Source organism: Lepidochelys olivacea, assembly GCF_965140295.1.
Source record: "Lepidochelys olivacea isolate rLepOli2 genome assembly, chromosome: 8".
NCBI classification, from domain to species: domain Eukaryota; kingdom Metazoa; phylum Chordata; order Testudines; family Cheloniidae; genus Lepidochelys; species Lepidochelys olivacea.
This window is the reverse complement of record NC_140418.1, coordinates 37,394,172-37,418,805: the sequence shown is the minus strand read 5'-3', so window position 1 is coordinate 37,418,805 and position 24,634 is coordinate 37,394,172. Positions and strand designations below refer to the sequence as shown.

Here is a 24,634-nt window from a genome sequence, read left to right as displayed (position 1 = left end):
GCTCTGAGAGTCTGTTCTGGAAGAGATGTTAAGCTGGGAGGTAGCTCCTTATCCTCCCACTCAGGGTGGGGGGCACTGAAGAGGGAGCAAATCCACTGAGGTACACCCACCTCTTGTCCAGGACATAGCCACTTCCCTTCTACTCAGTCTACCTAAGTAGTCATGTGAGCAGCTTGCTGTGCTGGAGGGAAGGTGCCTTTACGGAGAAGGGTGAGCTAACCTCTTGCAGTCTGTGGGCTTGAGTTATGGCTTCTATTCTCTAGGGAACCACCCCATAGACTTTCCAGACAGCTGGGGGGCAGTAAAATCAGCTGGCACTGCCCTATTAGGGTTTGGCTTCACGCTGTGACAGCAGAGGGCAGAGTGTAAAATAGTTTATTAAATTCCAAAATAACTTCTCAATGTACAAAGTCCATAGGATAGAATTAGTGCAAATGGGAAGGGAAGCAGGAGTGGATGCAGCGTGGTCTAGGAGGAGGGCAGTACAGCAGCTGAGGCACTGGCGCGGGAGATAGGAGAGGCTGCAGCTGGCTGGAAGTATGTCTCCCTGAGTGCCCTCACTCGCTCCTGGAGTTGGGGGTTGTCCTGGTGCTGTTCTAAGGCCTGCAGTCCTGCTTGGCTGAGAAAGTCGTCAGCAGCCTGTTCCACGACAGACAGCAGATTAGAGCTAGGCCCAGCCTAATGGAGGCAGCTGAGCAGCCCACGGGGCATGAGTGGATCTAGTTCTCCATGGTCTCTATCATAGAACCCATCATGCCTGATTCTTGGGAAAGGGGCTGAAGGATTAATTTCTAATGTACCTCCCACCCCAGGAGCTAGGTTCCCATGGACTGTGCTCTCCTTGCTCTTTGGCTACAGAGAGGCCTTGAGGGAGCAGGGTTCCCCCAGCACCTTTCCACAGCATAGCCTCTTAATTCCCCCACTCAGGTTAGGTGGTAGCTGTTAGTTTACCACTGTGGTTCCCCGGCCGCTGCACAATGCAGAGAAACTGGAGGCCTGAGCTGAGCCCTACCTCTGGCAGGTGCAGGAGGAGGAGATGTAGCAGCTCCAGACTCTGGCCCACCACCTGGCCATCAGAAAGAGCAAGGGTGCTGAGCAGCGAGGGCAGCACAGCCTTCTGGTGCAGCTGGTGGCAGTAGGCAGGGCCCTTCTCGGCGATGTTACACAGCACAGTCAGAGCCTAGAGAGGGAGCTGGCATGAGTATCCCAAGCTGCATGGCTCAGTAGCTGACACCCGGGGAACTGACATAACTGAAGTTGGTCACAAGTTTTATATTGACTAGACCCAACCATCTATCACAGTCCTGTATGTCTCCCTGCTGCAAGATGGTGCAGTCTGGGTAACTCCACCTCCTGGGAGGACATGGGGAGAAGCAGGAAATGCTGTCACCCCTTGAAGGAGACAGCCCCGCAGTATAGCAAACCTTCGAAGGCAGAGATTGGCATGCTAGAACCCCACTTACCTGCCATTGTCTGCATGGCCCCAGGGCAGTGCGAGATGAGCTTTCTGGAGCGGGTGACAACCCTGTTGAGGCCATGCAGAGTCTGCTACTTGTGTTTAACATAGGGCTTGGTACACTGGCAGGCATCTGTGTGCCCAGAGTCACTCCGTGCTGGAGCTGCCTGCCAGGCTGGGCTGCACAAAAGCCTGAGGATAGCTCCCTGCAGGCTTGGTGGGGAGCCATGGCTAAAGCAGTCTCCTGCCTGCAGAAGACACTAGAGCGGGGCAATAGCTAGCTACTAGTTCAGGTTTTCCCTCTTTAAGCACAAGCTGGTCCAGGCCTTTCCCTCACTGAGCCTGCTGGAAAGGTAGAGTATGCAGCAGCTCCTGTTGGCGTTCAAGAAGCTTTGAAAGTGCTTTCTTAAAAACCCCTTCATGCGTACTTCTCTTGAACGGGCTGCCTCCAAGCGCTGGCAGCGCTAGATCCCGGCTGCTCCTTTTATCTGCACTGCATTAGGGTGTGCTCCTCTTTCGCTGGTTGGATTTTGAAGCATCTTTCAGTTGGTCTATGGCTTATCATCCACTGGCATATTAGGAGACTAGAACCTGGGCAGGCAGCTCCCCTCATATTCTGCCAACTCCTCCCAGGATGACATACAAGTTGGGATGGGGAAGAGCATTTCAATGGGCTCCAAACCGTCCCAGGGCAGGATGCAGTCAGAGCCTCCATAAGCTGGCATGAATACAGAATCTAATAAGGAATGCAGGAGGGGACTGTCTTTAAAAAGAACCAAATAGGACAGAGGTAAATTAACCAGGTGAGGCATTTGGTACTTATCTTACCTTCATCATGGGCTGATAAAACCTCTGATATACACATGGACCTCCTAGGGCCCAACCACAGGAGCATAATCTCTTCCAGTGGCTCCTACCTGTCACCAGAGGCCCAGAAAACTGACTGCTCTAAAGAACACAATATCCCATGTAGTCAGAGATTCCCTACCAGCAGGGTCACCATCCGGGAACAGGGCAAGAGCTGCAAGAGGGCTGGGATCAGGTCCAGTGTGAGCACAGCAGAGCAGAAGATGGACTCATCAGCTGGGAAGATCAGGAGACAAAGGTATTAAGGAAACCCAAAACAGATTACTGAGAAAGGGCCTTCCAGACGAGGTTCGCAGAAGCATGCACTGACTGAGGTAGAGAAGCAGAGGATTTGCTGCTATATAAGGGGAGAGACTCGACAGAAGAATGGCCGTCAGACCAATGGTCCAGCTAGCCTGTCTTCCAACAGTGGCCAATGCCAGGTGTTCCAGAACAAATGAACAGAACAGGCATTTATTGAGTGGTCCATCCCCTGTCATCCAGTCCCAGCTTCTGCCACTCAGAGGTTTAGGGACACCCAGAGCACGGGGTTGCATCCCTGATAATCCTGGCTAATAGCCATTGATGAACCTGTCCTTCATGAATCTAATTCCTTTTTGAACCCCATTATACTTTTGGCCTTCACAACATCCCCGGCAATGAGTTCTACAGACTGACTATGTGTTGTGTGAAGAACTGCTTCCTTATGTTTGTTTTAAACCTGCTGCCTATTCAATTCATTGGGTGATTCCCAATTCTTGCGTGTTATGAAGGCGTAAATAACGCTGCCTTATTAACTTTCTGCACACCAGTCATGACTGTATAGACTTCTATCATACTCCCCTTACTCATCTCTTTTCTAAGCTGAACAGTCGCTCCTCATGTGGAAGCTGTTCTATACCCCTAATCATTTCTGTTGCCCTTCTCTGTATAGTTTCCAATTCTGGGGCAACCAGAACTGAACACAATATTCAAGGGGTGTGTGTACCATGGATTTATATAATGGCATGATATTTTCTGTATTATTATCCATCCCTTTCCTAATGGTTCCCTGTTGTTAGAATTTTTGACTGCCACTGCACATTGAGCTGATGTTTTCAGAGAACTATCCATGACGACTCCAAGATCTCTTTCTTGAGTGGTGACAGCTAATTTAGACCCCTCATTTTGTATGTGTAGTTGGGATTATTTTTTCCAGTGTGCATTACTTTGCATGTATCAATACTGAATTTCATCTGCCATTTTTTTCCCCAGTCACCTCATTTTGTGAGATCCCTTTGTAACTCCTCGCGGTCAGCTTTGGACTTAGCTATCTTGAGTAATTTTGTATAGTTTTCAAACTTTGCCACCTCACTGTTTACCCCCATTTCTAGATCATTTATGAATATGTTGAACAGCACTGGTCCCAGTACAAATCCTTGGTGGAGCCTGCAGTTTATCTCTCTCCACTGTGAAAACGGACCATTTATTCCTACCCTTTGTCTCCTATCTTTTAACCAGTTACTGACTTATCCAGATCTTCCCTCTTATCCCATAACTGCTTACTTTGCCTAAGAGCCTATAGCGTGGGACCTTGTCAAAGGCGTTCTGAAAGTCCAAGTAGACTATGTCACCTGGATCACCCTTATTCACATGCTTGTTGACTTCCTCAAAGAATTCTAATAGAGTGGTGATGCCTGATTTTCCTTTACAAAACCCATGTTATATCATGTTCATCTATGTGTCTGATATGTCTCTGTGTGCTCATTGCCCTAGGATGGGGGATGTTGTGAAAGTGTCAGTGTCAGCACAGCTGGGCATGGAAGATCAGAGACAGTAAGAAATTTTAGCAGCTACAGTGGATTCCCCACTCTAGGTTGGAAGGGAGCGTCATGCTGCGTCTCATCAAGCACACCACCCAGAACATGTCAGAGATGGATGAACTTGTGAGCGGCCAAGGAGAGGAACTCAAGAACTGGGAAACACTGGGATGATGAAGTGGGTAGTAAGATAACGCCTGTGTTTTCTGTTCTGCCTATGGGTGTGTTATCTTATGTCTCCCAAATTGAGACTCTGGTGTGCCCTTCCTTCATGAGTCTAGTCCTAGCCCAATGAGCCGTAGCAGCACCATAGGTTCTGTTTCAAGGTCTCTTTGGAGCTCTGTCCCTTCTTAGAGGTGATCTACAAAAAATGTGAGTCTCCCTGACTTTGATTTGAGGCAAGTCCCAGAAACCCCAGCCATCAGCTATGTTAGTCACTCTATTCCTGTAGCAAATTCTAGGAGAATTCCCATTAGGTGCTATGCCCAGCCAGGGTACATAGGAAAATCACCTGTGAGGTTGTTGAGAAGCCAGAGACACTCCTGCACTAGGAACGGGTGCTGCTGGAGAAAGTACTGCATGAAGAGAAACAAAGCCACCAAGAGGCGCTCATCCTGGATCTGCACTTTGCAGCCCTCTGTCTCATCCTCCGCAAGCAGGTTGCTCAGACACCGCAGCAAAGGACAGATAAGCTGCAACGGTACGAACAGCAGCATGGGGCATTCTCCCTCATTCACACTAGTGCTTCAGACAGCAGGGGTCTAGTGCGTGGCACTGCTGACCAGCTAAGACCCTCTACAGCCTCTACTTACCAACTCCAGGCCCTCAGTAACTGCTTTTGACATCATGGAAGCCAGTTCCAGCAACAGTAGCACCAGGGTTGACACTATCCCCTGGGAGATTAACAGCACGTTGTTCACATGGCTATGAAGGGAAAGGAACATTACAGGAACAATGAATTCAAGGAGTGAACCCAAAACCAGCCAGCACCACTCAGTCTGCTCATGTCCATTCACCAGCTGGTTTGGCTGGAGCCTCAGCTAAAAGATTGGGGGTAGCATTGTTTCACATTCTCTCAAGTTGAAATTGACAGAAGGGGTTTTGCTCTGATTCTATACAGCAGGTCCCCCAGAGGGCAGCAGCTAACTCTGGAACATTTCAGCCTAAAAGGGGAACATTTCAGAAAGGGAAAAGCATGTGGAAACAGAGGGTTATAGCTGTCTCTGGGTATCCACGCCTCACACCACACTTCCCTTTGCAAGACGGAATTCTCCAAGTGTGGCAAGCTGTCATGTGACAGTGCAACCCCAGATCGCCAATTGCAGCAAGGAAGACCAGGAGGAGGACAGGGCAAGAGCCTCATCTCAAACCAACCCCAGGCAACAGATTACAAAAGCAACAGCTCCAAGATTACATGCACCTGGGCCATGAGGGCAGACAGGGGGAGGACAGGAAGCTCAAAGAAGAGGACAGCTTCATAGAGCAACCACATACCACACAACAAAAACACTAACCCAGGAACCTATCCTTGCAACAAGGCCCGATGCCAACTCTGTCCACATATTTATTCAAGTGACACCATCATAGGACCTCATCACATTAGCCACGCCATCAGGGGCTCATTCACCTGCACATCTACCAATGTGATATATGCCATCATGTGCCAGCAATGCCCCTCTGCCATGTACATTGGCCAAACCGGACAGTCTCTACGTAAAAGAATAAATGGACATAAATCTGACATCAGAAATCATAACATTCAAAAATCGGTAGGAGAACACTTCAACCTCTCTGGTCACTCAGTAAAAGATTTAAGGGTGGCAATTTTGCAACAGAAAAGCTTCAAAAACAGATTCCAATGAGAAACTGCTGAGCTTGAATTAATATGCCAACTAGATACCATTAACTGGGGTTTGAATAGAGACACATATTGAATCTATTTCCCTATGTTAAGTATCCTCACACCTTCTTGTCAACTGTCTAAATGGGCCATCTTGATTATCACTACAAAAGTTTTTTTCTCCTGCTGATAATAGCTCATCTTAATTAATTAGCCTCAGTGGTTTGAGCATTGGCCTGCTAAACCCAGGGTTGTGAGTTCAATCCTTGAGAGGGCCATTTAAGGATCTGGGGCAAAAATTGGGGATTGGTCCTGCTTTGAGCAGGGGGTTGGACTAGATGATCTCCTGAGGTCCCTTCCAACCCTGAGCTTCTATGATTTCTATGCATCCGATGAAGTGGGCTGTAGCGCACAAAAGCTTATGCTCTAATAAATTTGTTAGTCTCCACAACTACTCCTGTTCTTTTTGCGGATACAGACTAACACGGCTGCTACTCTAAACCTGTCACAGAGCTGCAGAATCACCGGGATAGGAACAATCTCTAGTTCAGTGTCAATAATACGAGACTGGGTGTGCCATAGAGTACAAGGCCAGCAGGGAGCACCAGACCATCTAGTCTGACCCCTGAATACCACAGGCCACTCACAGCACCCACACACTGAACCCAGCAGCCAAAATTAGCCCCCATGAGACTCGACTATTATGTACCACAGGCAGAGAACAGGAAGGACCAAAGTGCACCAGTGCCCAAGGCCCCCAGGGCAATGAATGATTAAGTGAGATATACCCAGAGAATGCTGGCAGGTAACCCACACTGGGTGAAACCCCCCCCCCCCCCAGGATCACTGCCAACCTGTCCTCAGCAATCTCACAAACTGAGGCTAGTAACAGGTTTGAGAACTGATGGGTCCCAACCACAGTGGATAGAGCCATGCACACACAAGGGACAACCCTCCATGACACTCAGCTCTCCCTCTGAGGTCTCCTCAAGGGACTGAGAGAGGGTTACACAGAGTGAGATAGTCTCTGAGCTAAAGCAACTGACTAAGGAGCAGCTCTTTCTGTTCCCAAACACCGGGGGTCGGGCTCTTCTTCCATGTGTCTGGAAAGCCCCAGGCAGCTTTGGGGAGCTATACAGTAAGTACCAAATGCATTTACCTACACACAATGTAATGAAGACACCAAGAAAACTCCACGGCGACTCCCATTCCCAGCTCCAGGTTGGAGCTAACCAATCGAAGCATGTGCTGGGGGAGAACCGAGTCCAGAACCAAGCTGGGGCCAGAAAGGAGAGTTAAGAGAAACATGGATTTTAAAGAGGGATTAAGCAGGAGTACAAGCAACACTGTCACACGCGGGGCAAAAACCTGGGCTGTCTGATGAGGGTAACTGTACCGCTCTCCCCAGAGCTGCTCGGGTTTAACACCCTCAGTGCGCTTCCAAAGCCCCAAACAGGAGACACTCCACCAAGGGAGGACAGACCCCAAATACATGCCCACCAAAGCAATGCTCAGAGAACTGGGCAGGTTCCATCCCATGAGGCGAGATCTGTTGGTAAATATGTACCAGGATGTTCCTGTTTGTCAACGAGGCCAGAACTCTAATAACATGAAAGGAGTCGGGGGTGTCAGTCCAGTTCCAGTGGGAGGTCAAGCATCTAGCATTGACAATCTCACAGCTGGCACTAATCAACCACCTCATTAGCAGGCTCTGCAGAGAGGCTTCGGAGCCTCAACTCGCCTCAACCCTAGACACAGTCCTTCCCAGGCAAGGCAGAGGAACCTCAACAGGTTGTTGTGGGGGCGGCTTGCACTGATGCTGCCCATGCTAGAATACACGGGGGTAGATGGCCTCAGTCTCCAGGGTTCTCGAGCCAGCTCCTTTCAGTAGCACTAAGATCAATAGGAAGAAGTGTCCAGAGTATTTCTCTGTTGGCCCCCTCGGTTTCACACAGCCTCTTATGGTTACTGAAAGCTGATTACCTGAGGGGTCAAAGAAAAGTGTCCTGATCTGTACAAAACCTCAGTGTCCTTGCCAGGGTTCTGCTCCGGCATATTAACATCACAGAGATAACACGTGCCAGGAGGATGCTAACTGCCACTAGGATGCAAATGCTGTGCTCAGCCATGTGCCCGGTCCAGATGGAAGGGGAGGGAGTGATGCTTACGGTATGATCTTGGTGGGAGCTTCCCTGGCCTGCAGGAGCTGCGACAGGACGTAGCCCAGGCCTTCCAGCACTGCCACATGAGGGGACTGAAATCAAAGAGCACAAGGCTGAGCCAACAGAACAAACCCAACTATCAGATGGGTAGCCGTGTTAGTCTGTATCCACAAAAACGAGGAGTCCTAATTGTTTTTTTTAGAACCCAGCAGGAGTCAGCAGTGAAAGGAGGAAGGCCAGTATCTACAAAAAGAAAAGGAGTACTTGTGGCACCTTAGAGACTAACCAATTTATCTGAGCATAAGCTTTCGTGAGCTACAGCTCACTTCATCGGATGCATACTGTGGAAAGTGTAGAAGATCTTTTTATACACACAAAGCATGAAAAAATACCCCCCCACACACCCCACTCGCCTGCTGGTAATAGCTTATCTAAAGTGATCACTCTTTGGGCCCAACTTGATTATCATACACATTGTAAGGAGAGTGATCACTTTAGATAAGCTATTACCAGCAGGCGAGTGGGGTGTGTGGGGGGGTATTTTTTCATGCTTTGTGTGTATAAAAAGATCTTCTACACTTTCCACAGTATGCATCCGATGAAGTGAGCTGTAGCTCACGAAAGCTTATGCTCAGATAAATTGGTTAGTCTCTAAGGTGCCACAAGTACTCCTTTTCTTTTTGCGAATACAGACTAACAGGGCTGTTACTCTGAAACCTGTCAGTATCTACAAAATGACTCAATGTAAAGCAGAGAGGCTGAACTTGGTCTCACCGCAGCTCCATGCTAGTTTGAAATATGTACATGTGATGGCCAAGCCATTCCTCTGAGTCTCCAGGACCCCCAGAAAGCTCACAAGGCAGACACGCCTGTGATCACTTGTGGTTAAGAGACAGAGAGATCTAGCCAGGGAGGAGCATAAAAACCATGTCAGCCACCATCAAAATGTTACCCCAGGAAATTAAAATTGTATATGGCAGTGCACATGGCGTATGCCCAGCTGCACCCGCAACTGGGCTCAGCTCTCTGCAGAGTGCCCTCTGCACACGGCCTGCCCCGTGACAGGAAGCGATGCTGTGCCATTCAAAGAAGCTCTGAGTGACTACACTAAGCCACTAGTTCAAGAACGCAGGGAAATACCCCCTCCTGCTTGGCAAGGCTCGTAGGAAGAGCCAGAGATAGGCTAGCTGGATCACTCACCTGGATACAGGATGCCAGGGCTGGAATAATGCCTTGAGGTAAAAGTTGCTTCCTCACGGCATCACTCTCCACTGCCAAGTTCCCCAGCGTGTACAAACACAGCTCCTAAAACACAGATGTGGGGGACCACAGTTACGCTCCCTATGTGCCACAAGTGCCCCACCAATCCAACCAGATGAGAGTGACCCCTACTGGCATTACGGCGATATTGCCACTAGAGAGCAACAAACAGCACCTTGAGATGCATGAATGCTGCACTAATGGCAAGAGAGATGTGGTTTCCAGGACCAGCAGAGCCAGAGAAGCTACTGCTAACTCAGTCACTTTACCTAGCACAGCGTTCCCTGCTTGTGCAGGAGGCTCCTGGCTAGCTAGACACAGGCACACAAATTTAGTGCATCTGAGGGTCATACTATCAACAACAAGAATCCAAAGGACATACTTGCTGGAGCAAGGTGTAGCTAACCTCCTCTGCAATATAGGAACACAGGGACTGCCAGATGGGTCAGACTCAAGGTCCATTTAATCCAGCCTCCTATCACAGACAGTACCCAGTGCCAGATGCTTCAGACTACTTGATGATTCAGAGGAAGGGGCAGATAGGGAGATAGATGTGGGATGGTCTGTCCCCTATGAAGGTCTCACTTCAACCCACAATAGTCAGAGACTGACTTAAACCCTGAAGAGTTAGTGGGGTTTTTTTATCCCTTCCAAGACTTTGTTTGCACTAACTTTGGCTATTCATGTTAGCCATATGACTGTCCAAACCCTCTTTGAATCGTATTGGCCACAATGACACCCTGTGGCAGTGAGTTGCACAGTCTGATTACACACTGAGTGTAGAAGTATTTCCTTTCTCAGTTTGGAATTTGCCACCTTTAATTCAGTTTCATTAAGTGTCCCCTTGTTCTTGTGTTATGAGACATGGAGAACAGAAGTCCCCGATCTCCCTTCTTTAGACCATTCATCCTTTTATAGATTTTTATCTTGTTCCCTCTTATTTGTTTCCTCTCTAAAGTAACAATACCAGTTATTCCAATCTCTCTTCACAGGAGAGTTTTTCCAGCACATAATCATTCTCATCGCCCTTCTCTGAGCCCCGCCTATTACTGCACCACACTTTTTGAAATGGGGAGCCAGTTCTACATAAAGTCTCCAGCTAAGGCTGTACCATCCATTTCTATAAAGACATTCGATTATTTTCTGGATTATTCTCTATCTCACTCCTTCTACACTGTAACATCCTGCTTGGGTTTTGCACTGCAGCCACACATTCACTAGCTGTCTTCATTGCACTGTCTGTCCCTTTCCTGAGCTGATAGTTAATTTAAACCCCTGTGAGATGTGTGAGTAGTATACATTTTCTCTTCCACCGTGCATTACTTTGCCTTTATCTGCACTGCTCGTCAGCTGCCTTGTGTTGCCCATTACCTAGCTTGGTTAAGTCCCACACAGTCTTATCAGGACTTGACTAACCTCAATAGCTTTCTGCAAATTTTGCAACGTCACTGTTCACCCCCCTTTTCAGTGCATTAATAAATATATTAAACCACATCAGACCTAACATGGAACCATGAGGCACTCGGCTGTCAACCTTTGCCATCATGAAAACCAATCATTTATTCCTACTCTTCATTTCCTGTCTTTAGCCCATTTTTGATCCACAACAATACTTTGCCTTTTACCCCTGATTATTTAGCTTCTTTAGTAGCCTCTTATGAAGGGCTTTGTCAAAAGCCTTTTGAAAGTCTAAATACATTGTGTCAAGCAGTTCTCTTTTATCCATTGTAGAGATGCATCACAGAGGCTACAGGGCCACTGTTCTACCTTCAGCCAGGAAACCACTGATGGAGCACTGCACAGGGGCACCTGTAGTCTCCACAAGATGTAGCTCTGTCCTGAAGAGGAGGGCAGCTGCAGGACTCTATTGGAGACCTTTGTGGGCTGCATCTGGCCAATGGGCTACATTTTGGCCACTCAATCTCAGAAGTCCAACCACTAATGAATGCCCAGCAGATGCAAGAACAATGGAGAAATACAGGCCCGCATCTTACTGTGAATTCTACACTGTGTCCTGAGAGATAGGTCAGGAGATAGGAGGTTGCTGGCAAACACGCCTCAGCCACAGTAGGGTCACTGGAGTGTGAGAGTTCGTGCAGACAGCGAGCTGCCTCCATCTGTATGTTGGCCAAGCTGCTGGTGAAGAGCCCGATCAGGACCCGCATGCTGCCCTCCAACCTGAAAAAGCAAAACATGACATTGTTTCATTCTGCTGCCCCCCCTTTCCCAAAACACACACACACACACTCCTCCCACCCTGATGTCCCAGGGTCAGGAGGGCAAGTTGTCTCTCAGAGACCAGGCACCAAAAACCTGCCCAGTTCATGGGCTGGCCTGGCCATTCCTCAGACCACTTGACTTGAAAGGGCCAGGTTAATTCCTGCTCTCACAGCTCTGACTTCACTGCAGTTACACAGGGCTGGATTTGGCACAGTGTTTGGATATTGACTTTGTCCCACTTCTTTTACAATATTTTCTCTTATTCCTTCCCCCCCTCCTTTCCTGTCTTTGAGCAGCCAAATTTGCTGCCTTCTAAAGTCACTTTGCCACCACTATGTGGCATGGCAGAGAGCCTAACAAAGCTGTCCCTGTCCAGCCAGAAGGGAACTGCAATGCCGGACAGCTCTCCCTATAAGAACTTGAACAGGATAAAGTCTCAAGCAAACCACGCAGACAGGAGAGTACAGCACACAGCTATCTCGAGCACAGTGAAGAGCCTTGTAAGAATCCTTTGCAATATATTTCCCTGATCAAAATCAGATAGAGTCATGTCCTGCAAGATCTCAGCCTCCTTTTGGCAGTCTAGAGCGGCTACGTCCAGCTTTCCCCCATAACCTCCTCTGTTCCAGTGGGACTCTCCCAGCTCAGCCTCATCCACAACCCAGCAGAGCACAAAGGCATTCGGGCCAGGCTATCTAGGGCGCTGGCCCACATAATGTAAGGTCTTCTCTCAGTGGGAAAAGGCAGTGGTCACAGAAAAGAAAGGGATGGAGACATTTTCTAATGCAGATACTTGAGCCACACTCCCAACCACAACAAAATTTCCCATATCACAGAAATAGCTACACTGATCCCTGCTACAGAGGATATGTGGGCCCATCCCCGTCTAAGTGGATCCACAGCCATGTCCTTGCAATGGCCACTACCAGAGGGGCCCACTGCTAGCTGGATCCTTTATGAGCACAGACTAGCCGTGCCTGGGACTGGACATAGCATGGAAGCACAGACTGGCTAACCTGACAAATTTCTGCTGCGTCTCTTTCTGCTGCAGTCCCTGTCGAAGGCGACTCAACAATGTCTTCCTCTCCTCTGTTCCCCTCTGGACATCCCTCAGCAGCTGCAAAATCTGGCGGAAAACAAACAGCTGAGTGGATGTCAAGCACAGCTGCAGGGTAAAAATCACATGCCTAAAGGCATGATCACTTATGGTCATTCAAGATGCCATGGCACTCTTCCAAAGGGTATTGATACTAACCCTGGCACCTAGGTGCTACAGCTAGAGCTTATATAGCAGTCTGTAAAACACTATGGAATCCAACCAGCTATATTAACTTAGTATTGTTATTATTAATTATTATTATTAACAGAGGCTAGGGCCAGTGAAAGACATTGCAGTGAATACCTAGAACCAGAGACAAATGGTATAAACCCTTCACCTCCTGCTCAGATAGAGGTTCTGCTGCTATGTCCACTCCAGCCTGCCCGTCTCCATTCACCAGGCTGTCTTCTCGCAGAAGTCTCTTACTGACCAACTGCTGCTGCCTCCGGGCCTTCCTCAGAGCTGCAAACAAACCAACCTGATTACTGACAACAACACAGCTTTCCAGCTCAAGACAAGTTTTCACCCCACACAAAACACTGCTCTTTTTTGGGTTGAGGAGAAGCTGCTGTTTGTCTCTTTCTGCGACTATAACATCACCTATGCCAGTGTCTAGATGTTTTTCCCATAAATTATCCGATTTAGCATCTGATGAAGTGAGCTGTAGCTCACGAAAGCTTATGCTCAAATAAATTTGTTAGTTTCTAAGGTGCCACAAGTACTCCTTTTCTTTTTGCGAATACAGACTAACAGGGCTGTTACTCTGAAACTTTTCTGACTTTGAGACATCCCGGTGACGGATGCTGAGATGAAGCCCACCAGTTTACCTGGTCAAGACATGAGAGAACTCAATGAAGGTCTATGAGGAAATATAGCTGAGTATCATCAGTGCCAAAGTTGAGCTAGAGAAGATAGACAACGAAGCAGGAGAAGGGCCAGAAACTGAATCTTTTGGGACTGCGAAGAGAAGGAGCTACTGCCCCCACCAGAGACAGGAGAGAGGGAGTAGTGTGATAATGTAGGTAGTGGAACCATGACAGCTTCCATTCTATGGACAAATCAAAACCAAGCATGAAAGCAGGCTTTGTTGCACTATTCCCCGGACAAGCCAACAAGAATCAGTGTTATGAATCCACCAGCTGCAATATCAAGAGGGTCTAGAATCCAGTAACAAACCACCTGTGATTCCTAAGGGGTGGGGGGAGTGAGGGAGAGGAATAAAAGGACAAGACCCCTCCCCAGACCCAATTATTGAAACAAATAGACCAGATCTTACCCTACATGGACACCTCTTCTCCAAAGGCCCAGCCCAACCCCATTCCTAGGAGCATGGCTCAGATCACACCCAGATTTGGCCCCTTTGCAGGGACCAAGACTCTTGTTCCAGACCCAAGCTTGCAGATCAGAGCACTAGACCCAAGAGAGTCTCTGGTTTCAGAGTGGTAGCCATGTTAGTCTGTATCAGCAAAAAGAACAAGGAGTACTTGTGGCACCTTAGAGACTAACAAATGTATTTGAGCATAAGCTTTTGTGGGCTAAAGCCCACTTAATCAGATGCAAGATATATATATTTTCCTACTGTATTTTCCACTGCATGCATTTGAAGCTTATGCTCAAATAGAAAAGAGTGTCTGTTTCTCAGTCCCTGGCAGTAAGCCCGGTCCCAGGGGTCTGAACCCCCTTCCCAGAACGGCAGCAACTCCTCTCAGCCCAGATCCCCCTCCCAAGACCCCCACCCCCCAGACACAAGGATCCAGAGCCAACTGCCCCCAACCGAACCAGCTGCCCGGACCTCCAGAACCGCCCCCCCAGACTGGCTCCTGCAGGGCCCAGCCGGGGTCCCCAGGCCTGAGCCCGGCGGCTCTGTCGGGCTCGGACCTGACTCCTGCTCCCGCCGGCGGCCCCGCAGCTCCTCCAGGCCACTGGCATCGGGCCGGTACCGGGAGCTCCTCCGGCTCCACATCCCGATCGCGGCCGAGGCGGCGGGTGGAAGCCGCCGACGGCTCCAGCGCGGAAGATGGCGGCCGGGGACCGCGCGCTTCCGGGAGCCGGGCCCGAGCCGCGGCGGCGCGGCATCTACGGGAGGCCGCGGTCTGAGCTGCCGCAGCAGGCCTCGGATCCCGGGCTCTGTGAAGATTGGGGCGCGGGTGCTGGGGGAGCCGGAGTCTGCGGGAGGGAAGGAGTCAGTGAGGGGGGAACTGGGGGTCCCGGGATGTCAGTAACGGCGGTCCCGGGGGCTGAGGGTTCCTGGCGTGTTAGGGAGGGGTGTCCCAAGGGTGTCAAGCTGCGGGGTTCCCGGGGGACTGGGAGGATTCCCAGGGGGCTGGGGTCCCGGGGGTGTCAGTGAGGAGGGTCCCAGGAGCATTGGGGGATCAGTGAGGGGGGTCCCAAGGGGGCTGTGAGGGGATCCCAGGGGGCTGGGGGGCTTGCATGTTTCAGTGCGGGGGGTTCCCTGGGGGTCCTAGATGTCAGTGAGGGTAGTCCCCAGAGATTGGGGGACCCCAAATGTCAGTGAGGGGGGTTCCCAGGACGTTTTGGGGTCCTGGGTGCTAGTGATTGGAGGGTCCAATCACTCCAGGGAATTGGGGGTTCCAGGTGTGTTAGTGTGGGGGTTGGGTAACAGTGAGGATGTGACCTTGGACTGGGGCCAGCTCTTATTGTCGGACTGAGCTTGTTAACTGTAGTGTTGAGTTAACCCGTTCTCTGCTCTCTTTCTCCTTCCCCCTATGGCCTTTCACAGCCTGCAAAAGAATCTTCCATTCCACACTCACTTATACCTTTGACCCTTCCCAAAATATTCTGCAATGCTTGCAACAGCATTAGCAATATACAATGCTGATCTGCCTTCCCCAGGAGACCCCTTGAGAGAGGGAGCCATCAGGGTGTGACAAGGAGGGCTGCTGGGGGGTTGGGGGCCTTGGGTGTGTCAACTGGGAACAAGGGTATTTCAAGAGACATCCTGTACCTGGTGCCAAACATCCCCACGTCTCCTGTTCAGTAAAGAGCCACTAAGAAGTGACTGGTCAGACACATTCTCTCAAGCAATAATCATGCTGAAGATCTGACCTGTGAGATAGATGGAGGATTTTTACTGTGGATAAACTACCTGGATGGGCAGGAGAGGCCGGCCCTTTAAACTACCCTTTGTTCTGTATTTCCCATATAATTGTCCTTGTTTCCCTTGAAACACAGGTGGTCTCCCCTAGTCAGAAGGGGCTGCCAGGGGACAGGCGCCCTGGACATGGTTGGCCCTGACTGTGTTGGTCAGGGAAGCCCTGGGGATGTAGATCAGGAGGCTTCACCAGAGAACGCGTTGGGGAATTGTGCTGTATTCCACTTTCTGCAGCCTTCATAGAATATCAGGGTTGGAAGGGACCTCAGGAGGTCATCTAGTCCAGCCCCCTGCTCAAAGCAGGACCAATCCCCAATTTTTGCCCCAATCCCTAAATGGCCCCCTCAACGATTGAACTCACAACCCTGGGTTTAGCAGGCCAATGCTCAAACCACTGAACTATCCCTTCCCCCCTTCCCTGGCTCCTTTGGTGAACTTTCAGTATGTGGCACTGCCTGTTAGCCAGGTGTTATTTGTGCCACTCCTCCCAAGAGTTTCTAGTCCAGATAGTGACTATGGGACTCTATTACTGAGGGATTTGACTCATCCTTGAAACTCTTTTCTCAAGTAAATTCCCCTACACATGCACATTTTGCAGGCACAGCTTCAGAGGTTAGAAATGGGCCCATTAACATCCGGATTCTGCCCCACTGAAATCAATGGAGGATTTGCCTTTGACTTCAGTGAGAGTAGGATCAACCCCATATAACTTCCATGCTGACTCCCTTGAATGATAGGAAAGTAATGTTTATAATCTGATTTGAGTTTAATCTGATCTAGCAGTAACTGCCAAAGTATAATGTTCTGTATCTCGAACGAACACCCAGCACCCCCGTGCTCATCCGTATAAAATGATTGTGTAGTATCCAATGCAAAGTTTGTCACATTGGGTGTCTTTGGAAGGCTCATGATGCACCGAGCATTGTTGTTATAGTAATGTTACAGTAATTGTTGTTACAGTAATGTTATAGGTTGTAATTTCATTTATATAGTTATGAGGCTGAAAATGCGTCCTTGTGGCTTAAAACAAGCCCAGGCAAAAATTCTCCAAGAGCAGAGGGGCAGTTCATACCTCATCAGGGCATGTATGGGACAAACCCAGCCCAGCCTCACAGGAACAAAGGACACTGGCCTAGATAGCAACAAAGGATCTATGGACTCTTCATTGAGTCACCCCCCTTCCTTTGGTCAGTTTGGGACTACGATGAGGTAATGCTCACCTGACTCTGAAGGGGGGTGGGACAAAGCCAAGACGGAAGAAAGAACACATCTGGAGTATTGCATCCAGTTTTGGTCCCCCCACTACAGAAGGGATGTGGACAAATGGGAGAGAGTCCAGCGGAGGGCAGTGAAAATTATTAGGGGGCTGGGGCACATGACTTACGAGGAGAGGCTGAGGGAACTGGGGTTATTTAGTCTGCAGAAGAGAAGAGTGAGGGGGGATTTGATAGCAGCCTTCAACTACCTGAGGGGGGAGGATTCCAAAGAGGATGGAGCTAGGCTGTTCTCAGTGGTAGCAGATGACAAAACAAGAAGCAATGGTCTCAAGTTGCAGGGGGGAGGTCTAGGTTGGATATTAGGAAACACTATTTCAATAGGAGGGTGGTGAAGCACTGGAATGGGTTACCTAGGGAGGTGGTGGAATCTCCATCCTTAGAGGTTTTTAAGACCTGGCTTGACAAAGCCTTGGCTGGGATGATTTAGTTGGTGTTGGTCCTGCTTTGAGCAGGGGATTGGACTAGATGACCTCCTGAGGTCTCTTCCAACCCTAATATTCTATGATTCTATGATAAAAGGGAGAGACATTTGCCATGCTCTTCCTCTCTCTTCCACCTACATCTACAGACATCACCACCAAGCGACTGAGGCGCTGATCAAAAGGGAGAGCCTGGCTGAAGGGCAACCAGCCAGCCTGTGGTGAGAAGCATCTAAGTTTGTAAGGGCACTGAAAGTGTGAAGATCAGCTTAGAATGCATTTTGCTTTTATTTCATTTGACCAAATCTGGCTTCTTGTGCTTTGACTTAAAATCACTTAAAATCTATCTTTGTAGTTAATAAATTTGTTTGTTTATTCTACCTAAAGCAGTGTATTTCGTTTAAAGTGTGTCAGAGACTCTCCTGGGGATAACAAGCCTGGTATGTATCAATTTCTTTGTTAAATTGACGAACTCACATAAACTTGCAGCGTCCAGTGGGCATAACTGGACACTGCAATACAGAGGTTCCTAGGGTTGTGTCTGGGACCGGAGATATTGGCTAGTTGCACAATCCAAGCATCTTACATGCCAGAGGCTATGTGTGAACAGTCCAGGTGTGGGGGTTTCTCACAGCACAGCAGGGTAAGGATGGCTCCCAGAGTCGAGGATTGGAGTGACCTAGCGGATCACCGGCCGAGATAACACCAGGGGAACGTCACACACAGATTATGCAGTTTGCATGCTAGTAGTTTCTACACCTGTATACAATACTTCTATAGGGCTCTGTTTTCTTATAATTAATTGTGGACCCAAATCTTCCACCCTTTGGGACAGCTCAATTAGTAAGGTACTACTTACTGTGTGTGTGTATATATATATATACACACACACACACATATGCCAGGGGATGCTTCCATGCTGATGCTACTCGTTAAAAATAATGTGTTAATTAAATTTCTGACTGAACTCCTTGTGGGAGAATTGTATGTCCCCTGCTCTGTTTTACCCACATTCTGCCATATATTTTATGTTATAGCAGTCTCGGATGATAACCCAGCACATGTTGTTCATTTTAAGAACACTTTCACTGCAGATTTGACAAAACACAAAGAAGGTACCAATGTGAGGTTTCTAAAGATAGCAACAGCACTCGACCCAAGGTTTAAGAATCTGAAGTGCCTTCCAAAATCTCAGAGGGACGAGGTGTGGAGCATGCTTTCAGAAGTCTTAAAAGAGCAACAATCTGATGCAGAAACTAAAGAACCCAAACCACCAAGAAAGAAAATGAATCTTCTGCTGGTGGCATCTGACTCAGATAATGAAAATGAAAATGCATCATTCCACACTGGTTTGGATTATTATCAAGCAGAACCTGTCATCAGCATGGACGCATGTCCTCTGGAATGGTGGTTGAAGCATGAAGGGACATATGACTCTTTAGCATATCTGGCACATAAATATCTTGCGACGCTGGCTACAACAGTGCCATGAGAACACCTGTTCTCACTTTCAGGTGACAATGTAAACAAGAAGCGGGCAGCATTATCTCCTGCAAATGTAAACAAACATGTTTGAGCAATTGGCTGAACAAGAAGTAGGATTGAGTGGACTTGCAGGCTCTAAAATTTTACATGGTTTTATTTTTGAATGCAGGTTTTTTTTACATACTTCTACATTTGTAAGTTTAACTTTCGAGATAAAGAGATTGCATTACAGTACTTGTATCAGGTGAATTGAAAAATACTATTTCCTTTGGGGTTTTTTACAGTGCAAATACTTGTAATCAAAAATAAATATCAAGTGAGCACTGTACACTTTGTAATCTGTGTTGTAATTGAAATCAATATATTTGAAAATGTAGAAAACATCCACAAATATTTAAATAAATGGTATTCTATTATTGTTTAACAGTGCAATTTAATGGCAATTATTTTTTTTAATCGTGTGATTAATCGCGATTAATTTTTTTGATCGTTTGACAGCCCTAGTTTAAACTCTGCTAACTCCACCTGGGACCTGAGAATCAAGAATCAAGCACGCTCTTGGGCATAGGCGCCGACTTCCACTCTTCCCACTGGGTGCTCGACCCCCCCGCCCAGCCCTGGCCCCACTCCTGCACTGCCCTCGCCCCGCCCTCATTCCATCCCTTCCCCAAAGTCAGACAAACCTGTTACCCTGCAATGCCGTTTGGACAGAGGTACTTTTCAGAGGAGAAGCATACTATAAGGAAATCAAAGCAAGATCTCCTTAGCTTTCTGGGCAGCTGGAGCACAGGAAACCCAGTTCTTCCCCTTTCGGTCTCTTGGTCAGGCCCACTGCTGGCCCAGACAGCATTCTGGGCGTGGAGGATTTGGGAAGGATTATGAAATGCCTTATACCCATTAGTATTTCCCAACTGCAGTTCTGTTTCAGGAAACAAACAGAATAGATTTGTGCAAAAGGAAGTAGCAACTGGGAAACTGTGTGACAGTGAGTAGCAGTAAGTGAAGGGTTTTGAGTGAAGGAGGGTCCCATGCAGGAGAGTAAAGCAGCTCACAAGAGAAAACCACTGACATCTTAATCAAGGTCTCCCAAAAGCTAAAGGAATTGAGCGCTTCCTTGGCAGGAAAATATTGCAATTCCAAGTTGGCAGGTGAGTCCTTTAACAATAACCCCTCTGTAATGCTGATGAAATGTGATTGCTTCTCCAGTCATGCGGGGCACCTGGGAAATACACCTCTGCAAAACAAGCAAAGCATTCTTTATCATCTTTTAACCCTTTAACTGCTGGCACTTTTTGGACTGCCCATCAACAGTCCTGATCCGGGTCACTCAGTCATATAGAATAACCAGACCCCACAGTTTACACATTCTCAGTGTTGTATGTATATTACTGAATGATCCCTCACCACTCCCTGTGAGGTTGGTAGTTGTTAGAACTCCAGTTTGAGATAGGGAAACTGAGGCATTGAGAGGTGAACTAACCTTCCCAAGAGTGCACAGTGAGCCTCTGTCAGAGCTTTGAATAAAAGAAGGGAGTCACTGACCCCCAGTTCTGTGCTCTGACCACTAGACCATACTTTCTCTTGTGTGATTTGCCATTTCTAGCATCTCCTCCTGCTGTGCCCTTGGGTTTGCCAGGGCACTTAATGGGAAGAGATTCCCCATCCTGGGATTTGGCAGCCTTCCCCCGCAACCCAGTGCACAGGATTCAAACTGGCACTCGAGCATTGAGAAGTCCTTCATGGCTGGGTGGGACGAAGCAGCTCTCTTGGCTGGAGGGGATTGTTGAGGGGTGGGAAATGGGCAGATTCCCATCCAAATGGGGCTGCTGGCAGGGTGAGGCACAGCTCTGCCTGTGAAGAGAAACAGGCTTTGTGTGGGGAGAAATACCGACTCTCCTCCACTGGCTGCTGCATGTTCACTGGGATGGGAGGGACGAGGAATCACTGCTGGCCCGTAAACCAGATCTAGGTGAGAATCCTCACGAAGAGACAATGTAACTAGAGACACCATGGAGCTGAGTATCTCCTCCAGCCTTTGGGCAAATCTGAAGCTGGATCCAGGCCTGAACTTTGTGGCTCAGATCCATCTCTGACTTGGCTGTGACATCTCCTAAAGCTCTGGGGGCCAGATCCTCAGCTTAGCTCCATTGGCTTCCAGCTGGGACTGATGCTGTAAGTTCCATGGTAGCCAGTGGATGTTTTGCCCTGGATTTGAATGGGACCAGGGTTTTACCTGGTGTCACATCACTGAGGCGTTGTGTGACTAGTAATAGAGGCCACCCACCTTCATCCCAATGCCTTGGAGACCATGCCTGAGCTAACAGCACTCACTGAACAAGCACTCCATTACTGGTAGGAGGAACTGGCTAAAACCTACCCAGAACTGAGGCTTCCAGCAGTGCCAGCAAGCATCAAATCAATCCCTGAGTCCAAGGCAGTAGCTCTCACCAAAGTCTGGACTTGCTCTCACCTAACTCTCTTCCACCCTCATTCTCCCCCGGAGGTTGCTGTGCAGGGGGAATGCTCACATGCCCTTCTATTGGTGCCCAGTACTGGACTCAGGAACAATGTCCTGTGAATAATCCTAGCCTTGTTCTGGTGCTTGTATTGCATGGAGCAAAGGCTCCAGAGATCACCCCTCGCCTCCCATTGGCTTCACTGAATGTTAGTGCCTGCAGCCCCAGCTCTGTAACAGCAAAGGCCTGGGCTTTACTCTTGCTCTTCTGTTTTCTAGGCTATTCATCATGCACATCTCTCCGCTGTTTGTGGTTATTCTGCTCACAGGATTGAAACTCTCTGAGGTAGGAGGCGACTGCTCCTTCAATAAGTCCCAAAGTCATTGCACCTGCTCTCTTTTGAATCGGGAAAACATGGGAAACCTCCTTCAGTGTTTCCATGCCTTTGTCTTCGAGCTTCGAGGAGGAAACTTGGAGAAATATGCAGGTTTTGCATCAATCACAGTAGAGCAATCGGTGCTCAACATACTGCAGTCGCTGCAGGTGACCAAGATTATCTTTGGAGATCTTCTTGTGCCAGAGGTTCTCTTGGCAGCTGTTACGAAGTTCATTTACTACATGCGTATTACAGAGCTCGAGTTTGAAAGCTGCACTTTCCTTGGAAATGCCAGCTGGTTCCACATGGACAGGTTAATTCTGCCTGTCTCCTCATTACGCTTCCATAACGTGACCTCCACCTCCCTGATTGACAGAGACAAAGACTTCGCCCACCTGAGTGGCTGGCTGGAGACCCTGCAGAATCTGACTGTGACACAGTCTCAGGTCACCTACATTCCATGCAGCATTGGCAAGGTTTTCAGAACCTTACGCTATCTGGATGTGTCGGAAAACCACCTCCAAGACCAGAGCATGAGGCCTTCATTTTGCCAGGGGGCTTTCCCACAACTCCAAGTATTAAAACTCCATCGCAACAATCTGAGCTCCTTCCACACTGTGTGTGAAATGCTGCACAATCTGGAGAAGCTCGTCCACTTAGACCTGAGTCAGAATGACCTCCTGGCTATCCCCTTCTCTTCATGTCAGTGGCAGCCATCCCTCCGCATCCTCAACTTGTCCACCACGGGCTTAGATCACATCTCCCTGCCTCTGCCCCCCAGTGTTGAAGTATTAGATGTGAGTTCCAATAACCTTCATACTCTAGACCTTGCACTCCCCTTCCTGAAGAAACTCCACCTGTCCAACAACAGACTGCATGCTGTCCCCTCAGCCAAGAACTATCCTGCTCTAGAAGTCCTCAGTCTAGACGGAAACCTGATCTCTCGTCTCCCAAGGGATCAGCTGCGGTCTCTGAGACACCTGCAGAGCCTAAGGGCAGGTCAGAATCTCTACAACTGTTCATGTGCGGGTGCCAGTGAGATCCAGGCCTTGGCGAGCACAGAGTCCTTGATGCCAGACTGGCCTCAGGACTACACGTGTGAATCCCCGTCTCATTACCAGGGCACCCTGGTGAAGAATGTGCCTGCTTCAGTCTTGCAGTGCAACAAGGCCATTGTGATAATTCCTGTCACTGTACTTCTTGTACTGAGCTGCTTGGCTGGGATCATTTTCTTTGCCAGATGTAAAGCACGGTCTGGCTGAGCCAGTAGCTAGGATTTGACTGCAAAGGCTCTGCCCTTCACATGGCAGGATGCGGGCTCTAGAACATCACTGTCTGCAAATGCATATGTTTTTGATGACCAAGTTGCACTGCAGCACTGCTACCTGAGGGGCCAGCCTATCCTGGGGCTGGCACCCAGCCTAGTGGCCGTTCCTTCAGGAGGGAACCCCTGAGCACTGCCTCCACCCCCCTTGCTCTGTGGGGATCATATGCTGGATGGTTGCAGACATCTGAGGTACCAAACAGGTTTTTGGCATCACTTTAAAGCGCAGGTGTGATCAGAAAAGTGACTGTGCCCCACTGATGTTATGGGGCTCCCCATTCATGCTGTCTCGCAGATCCTGGAGCAGAGTGAGCAAGCCAGAAAGAGGAGACTGAATTCTTTATTCAAGCAGACTCTCTAGCTTGTAACCTCTATAAGCTAGTTGCATTCCTCTGTCTTCCAGCTGCCTACAGTGTTCTCAGGAGGGATTGAATGTACTCCCTTCTGCCCTATTCACTTGGGTCAGCTCTACACACAGATTGTGTCCAGATAGAAGTTACTAGATCACTTAGGGGCAGGGGGGATTTTTTTTTTTACCAATATAGTCATACTGGTACAGCTTCTAGTGTGGGCACAGTAGTAGTGGGTATAAATGTGCTTATACTGATTTAGCTTATTCCCCGACCCATACTGGAATAAACTGGACCAGCATAAGCACCTTATACCAGTAGCACTGCATCCACAGTGGTGGTTATACGCATTCACTATGCTAATATAGTTAAAGTGGTACAACTTGTGTGGGGACAAGGCCTTAGTGTTGGCTATAATAAAGGACGTAGATTCTGCTCTCAGGTACACTGACTTACTCCACATTTTACACCTAAGTAATGAGAGCAGAATTTGGTCCAATGTACTCGTTTTACAAGTCAAGCAATTATTTTTCCAACCCTCAGTGCATGGGTTATTTCATTGACTATTATGCCTTCCTTTTCATGTACTGCCTCTTTAAATCTCCAAGGCCTCTGCTGGCTACAGAGACAGGCAGCCATTAGTGTTTAGGTGCCTAACTCTCACGGAAATTGATGAAACTACACATCTGGTACCTTGGAGGATCTGGGCTGACACATACAGCTCAGGGCAGTGTGTCCTAGAGGGGGGCAGGGGCAGTGGTGAGCTGGAGCCGGTTCCCACCGGTTCGCTAGAAACGGTTGTTAAATTTAGAAGCCCTTTTAGAACCAGTTGTTCCTCGAGGGACAAATTTAACTGGCCAAAAGTGGCGCCTTAGGCGCTGACTCCATGGGTGCTCCAGCCCTGGAGCACCCAAGGGGAAAATTTACAGCTCCCCCCCCCAACCCCCAGCCCCAGCTCACCTCCGCTCCGCCTCCTCCCCTGAATGCGCCGCCCCGCTCTGCTTCTCCGCCCCCCACCCCAGGCTTCCCGCAAATCAGCTGTTCGCACAGGACACTGGGGCAGGCTGAGAAGAAGGCCAGGGCTTCCTGCTCAGGCCCAGGGAGGAGGAGGTGAGCTGGGGTGGGGGTAGGGGTGGGGCATGAGGAGGGCTGC

The 24,634-nt window shown here is 48.8% G+C and overlaps 2 protein-coding genes across 2 annotated transcripts; one reads left to right on the top strand and one right to left on the bottom strand.

Moving 5' to 3' along the window:
• Positions 1–359: 359 nt before the first annotated feature.
• Positions 360–14,817, bottom strand: TMCO6 (transmembrane and coiled-coil domains 6). Its single transcript, XM_084636044.1, has 12 exons — positions 14,561–14,817; positions 13,020–13,144; positions 12,600–12,709; positions 11,358–11,541; positions 9,304–9,408; positions 8,110–8,195; positions 7,101–7,217; positions 4,914–5,025; positions 4,613–4,793; positions 2,445–2,539; positions 1,013–1,180; positions 360–639 (listed from the first exon to the last, which is right to left on the bottom strand). The coding sequence occupies exons 1-12, from the start codon at positions 14,643–14,645 to the stop codon at positions 469–471; spliced, it is 1,539 nt and encodes a 512-aa protein (XP_084492170.1). The 5' UTR covers positions 14,646–14,817; the 3' UTR covers positions 360–468.
• A 5,143-nt stretch (positions 14,818–19,960) lies between these two features.
• CD14 (CD14 molecule) lies at positions 19,961–24,333 on the top strand. Its single transcript, XM_084636048.1, has 2 exons — positions 19,961–20,123; positions 21,710–24,333. Exon 2 carries the CDS (start codon positions 21,720–21,722, stop codon positions 23,067–23,069), a length of 1,350 nt encoding a protein of 449 aa, XP_084492174.1. The 5' UTR covers positions 19,961–20,123; positions 21,710–21,719; the 3' UTR covers positions 23,070–24,333.
• The last annotated feature ends 301 nt before the right edge of the window (positions 24,334–24,634 follow it).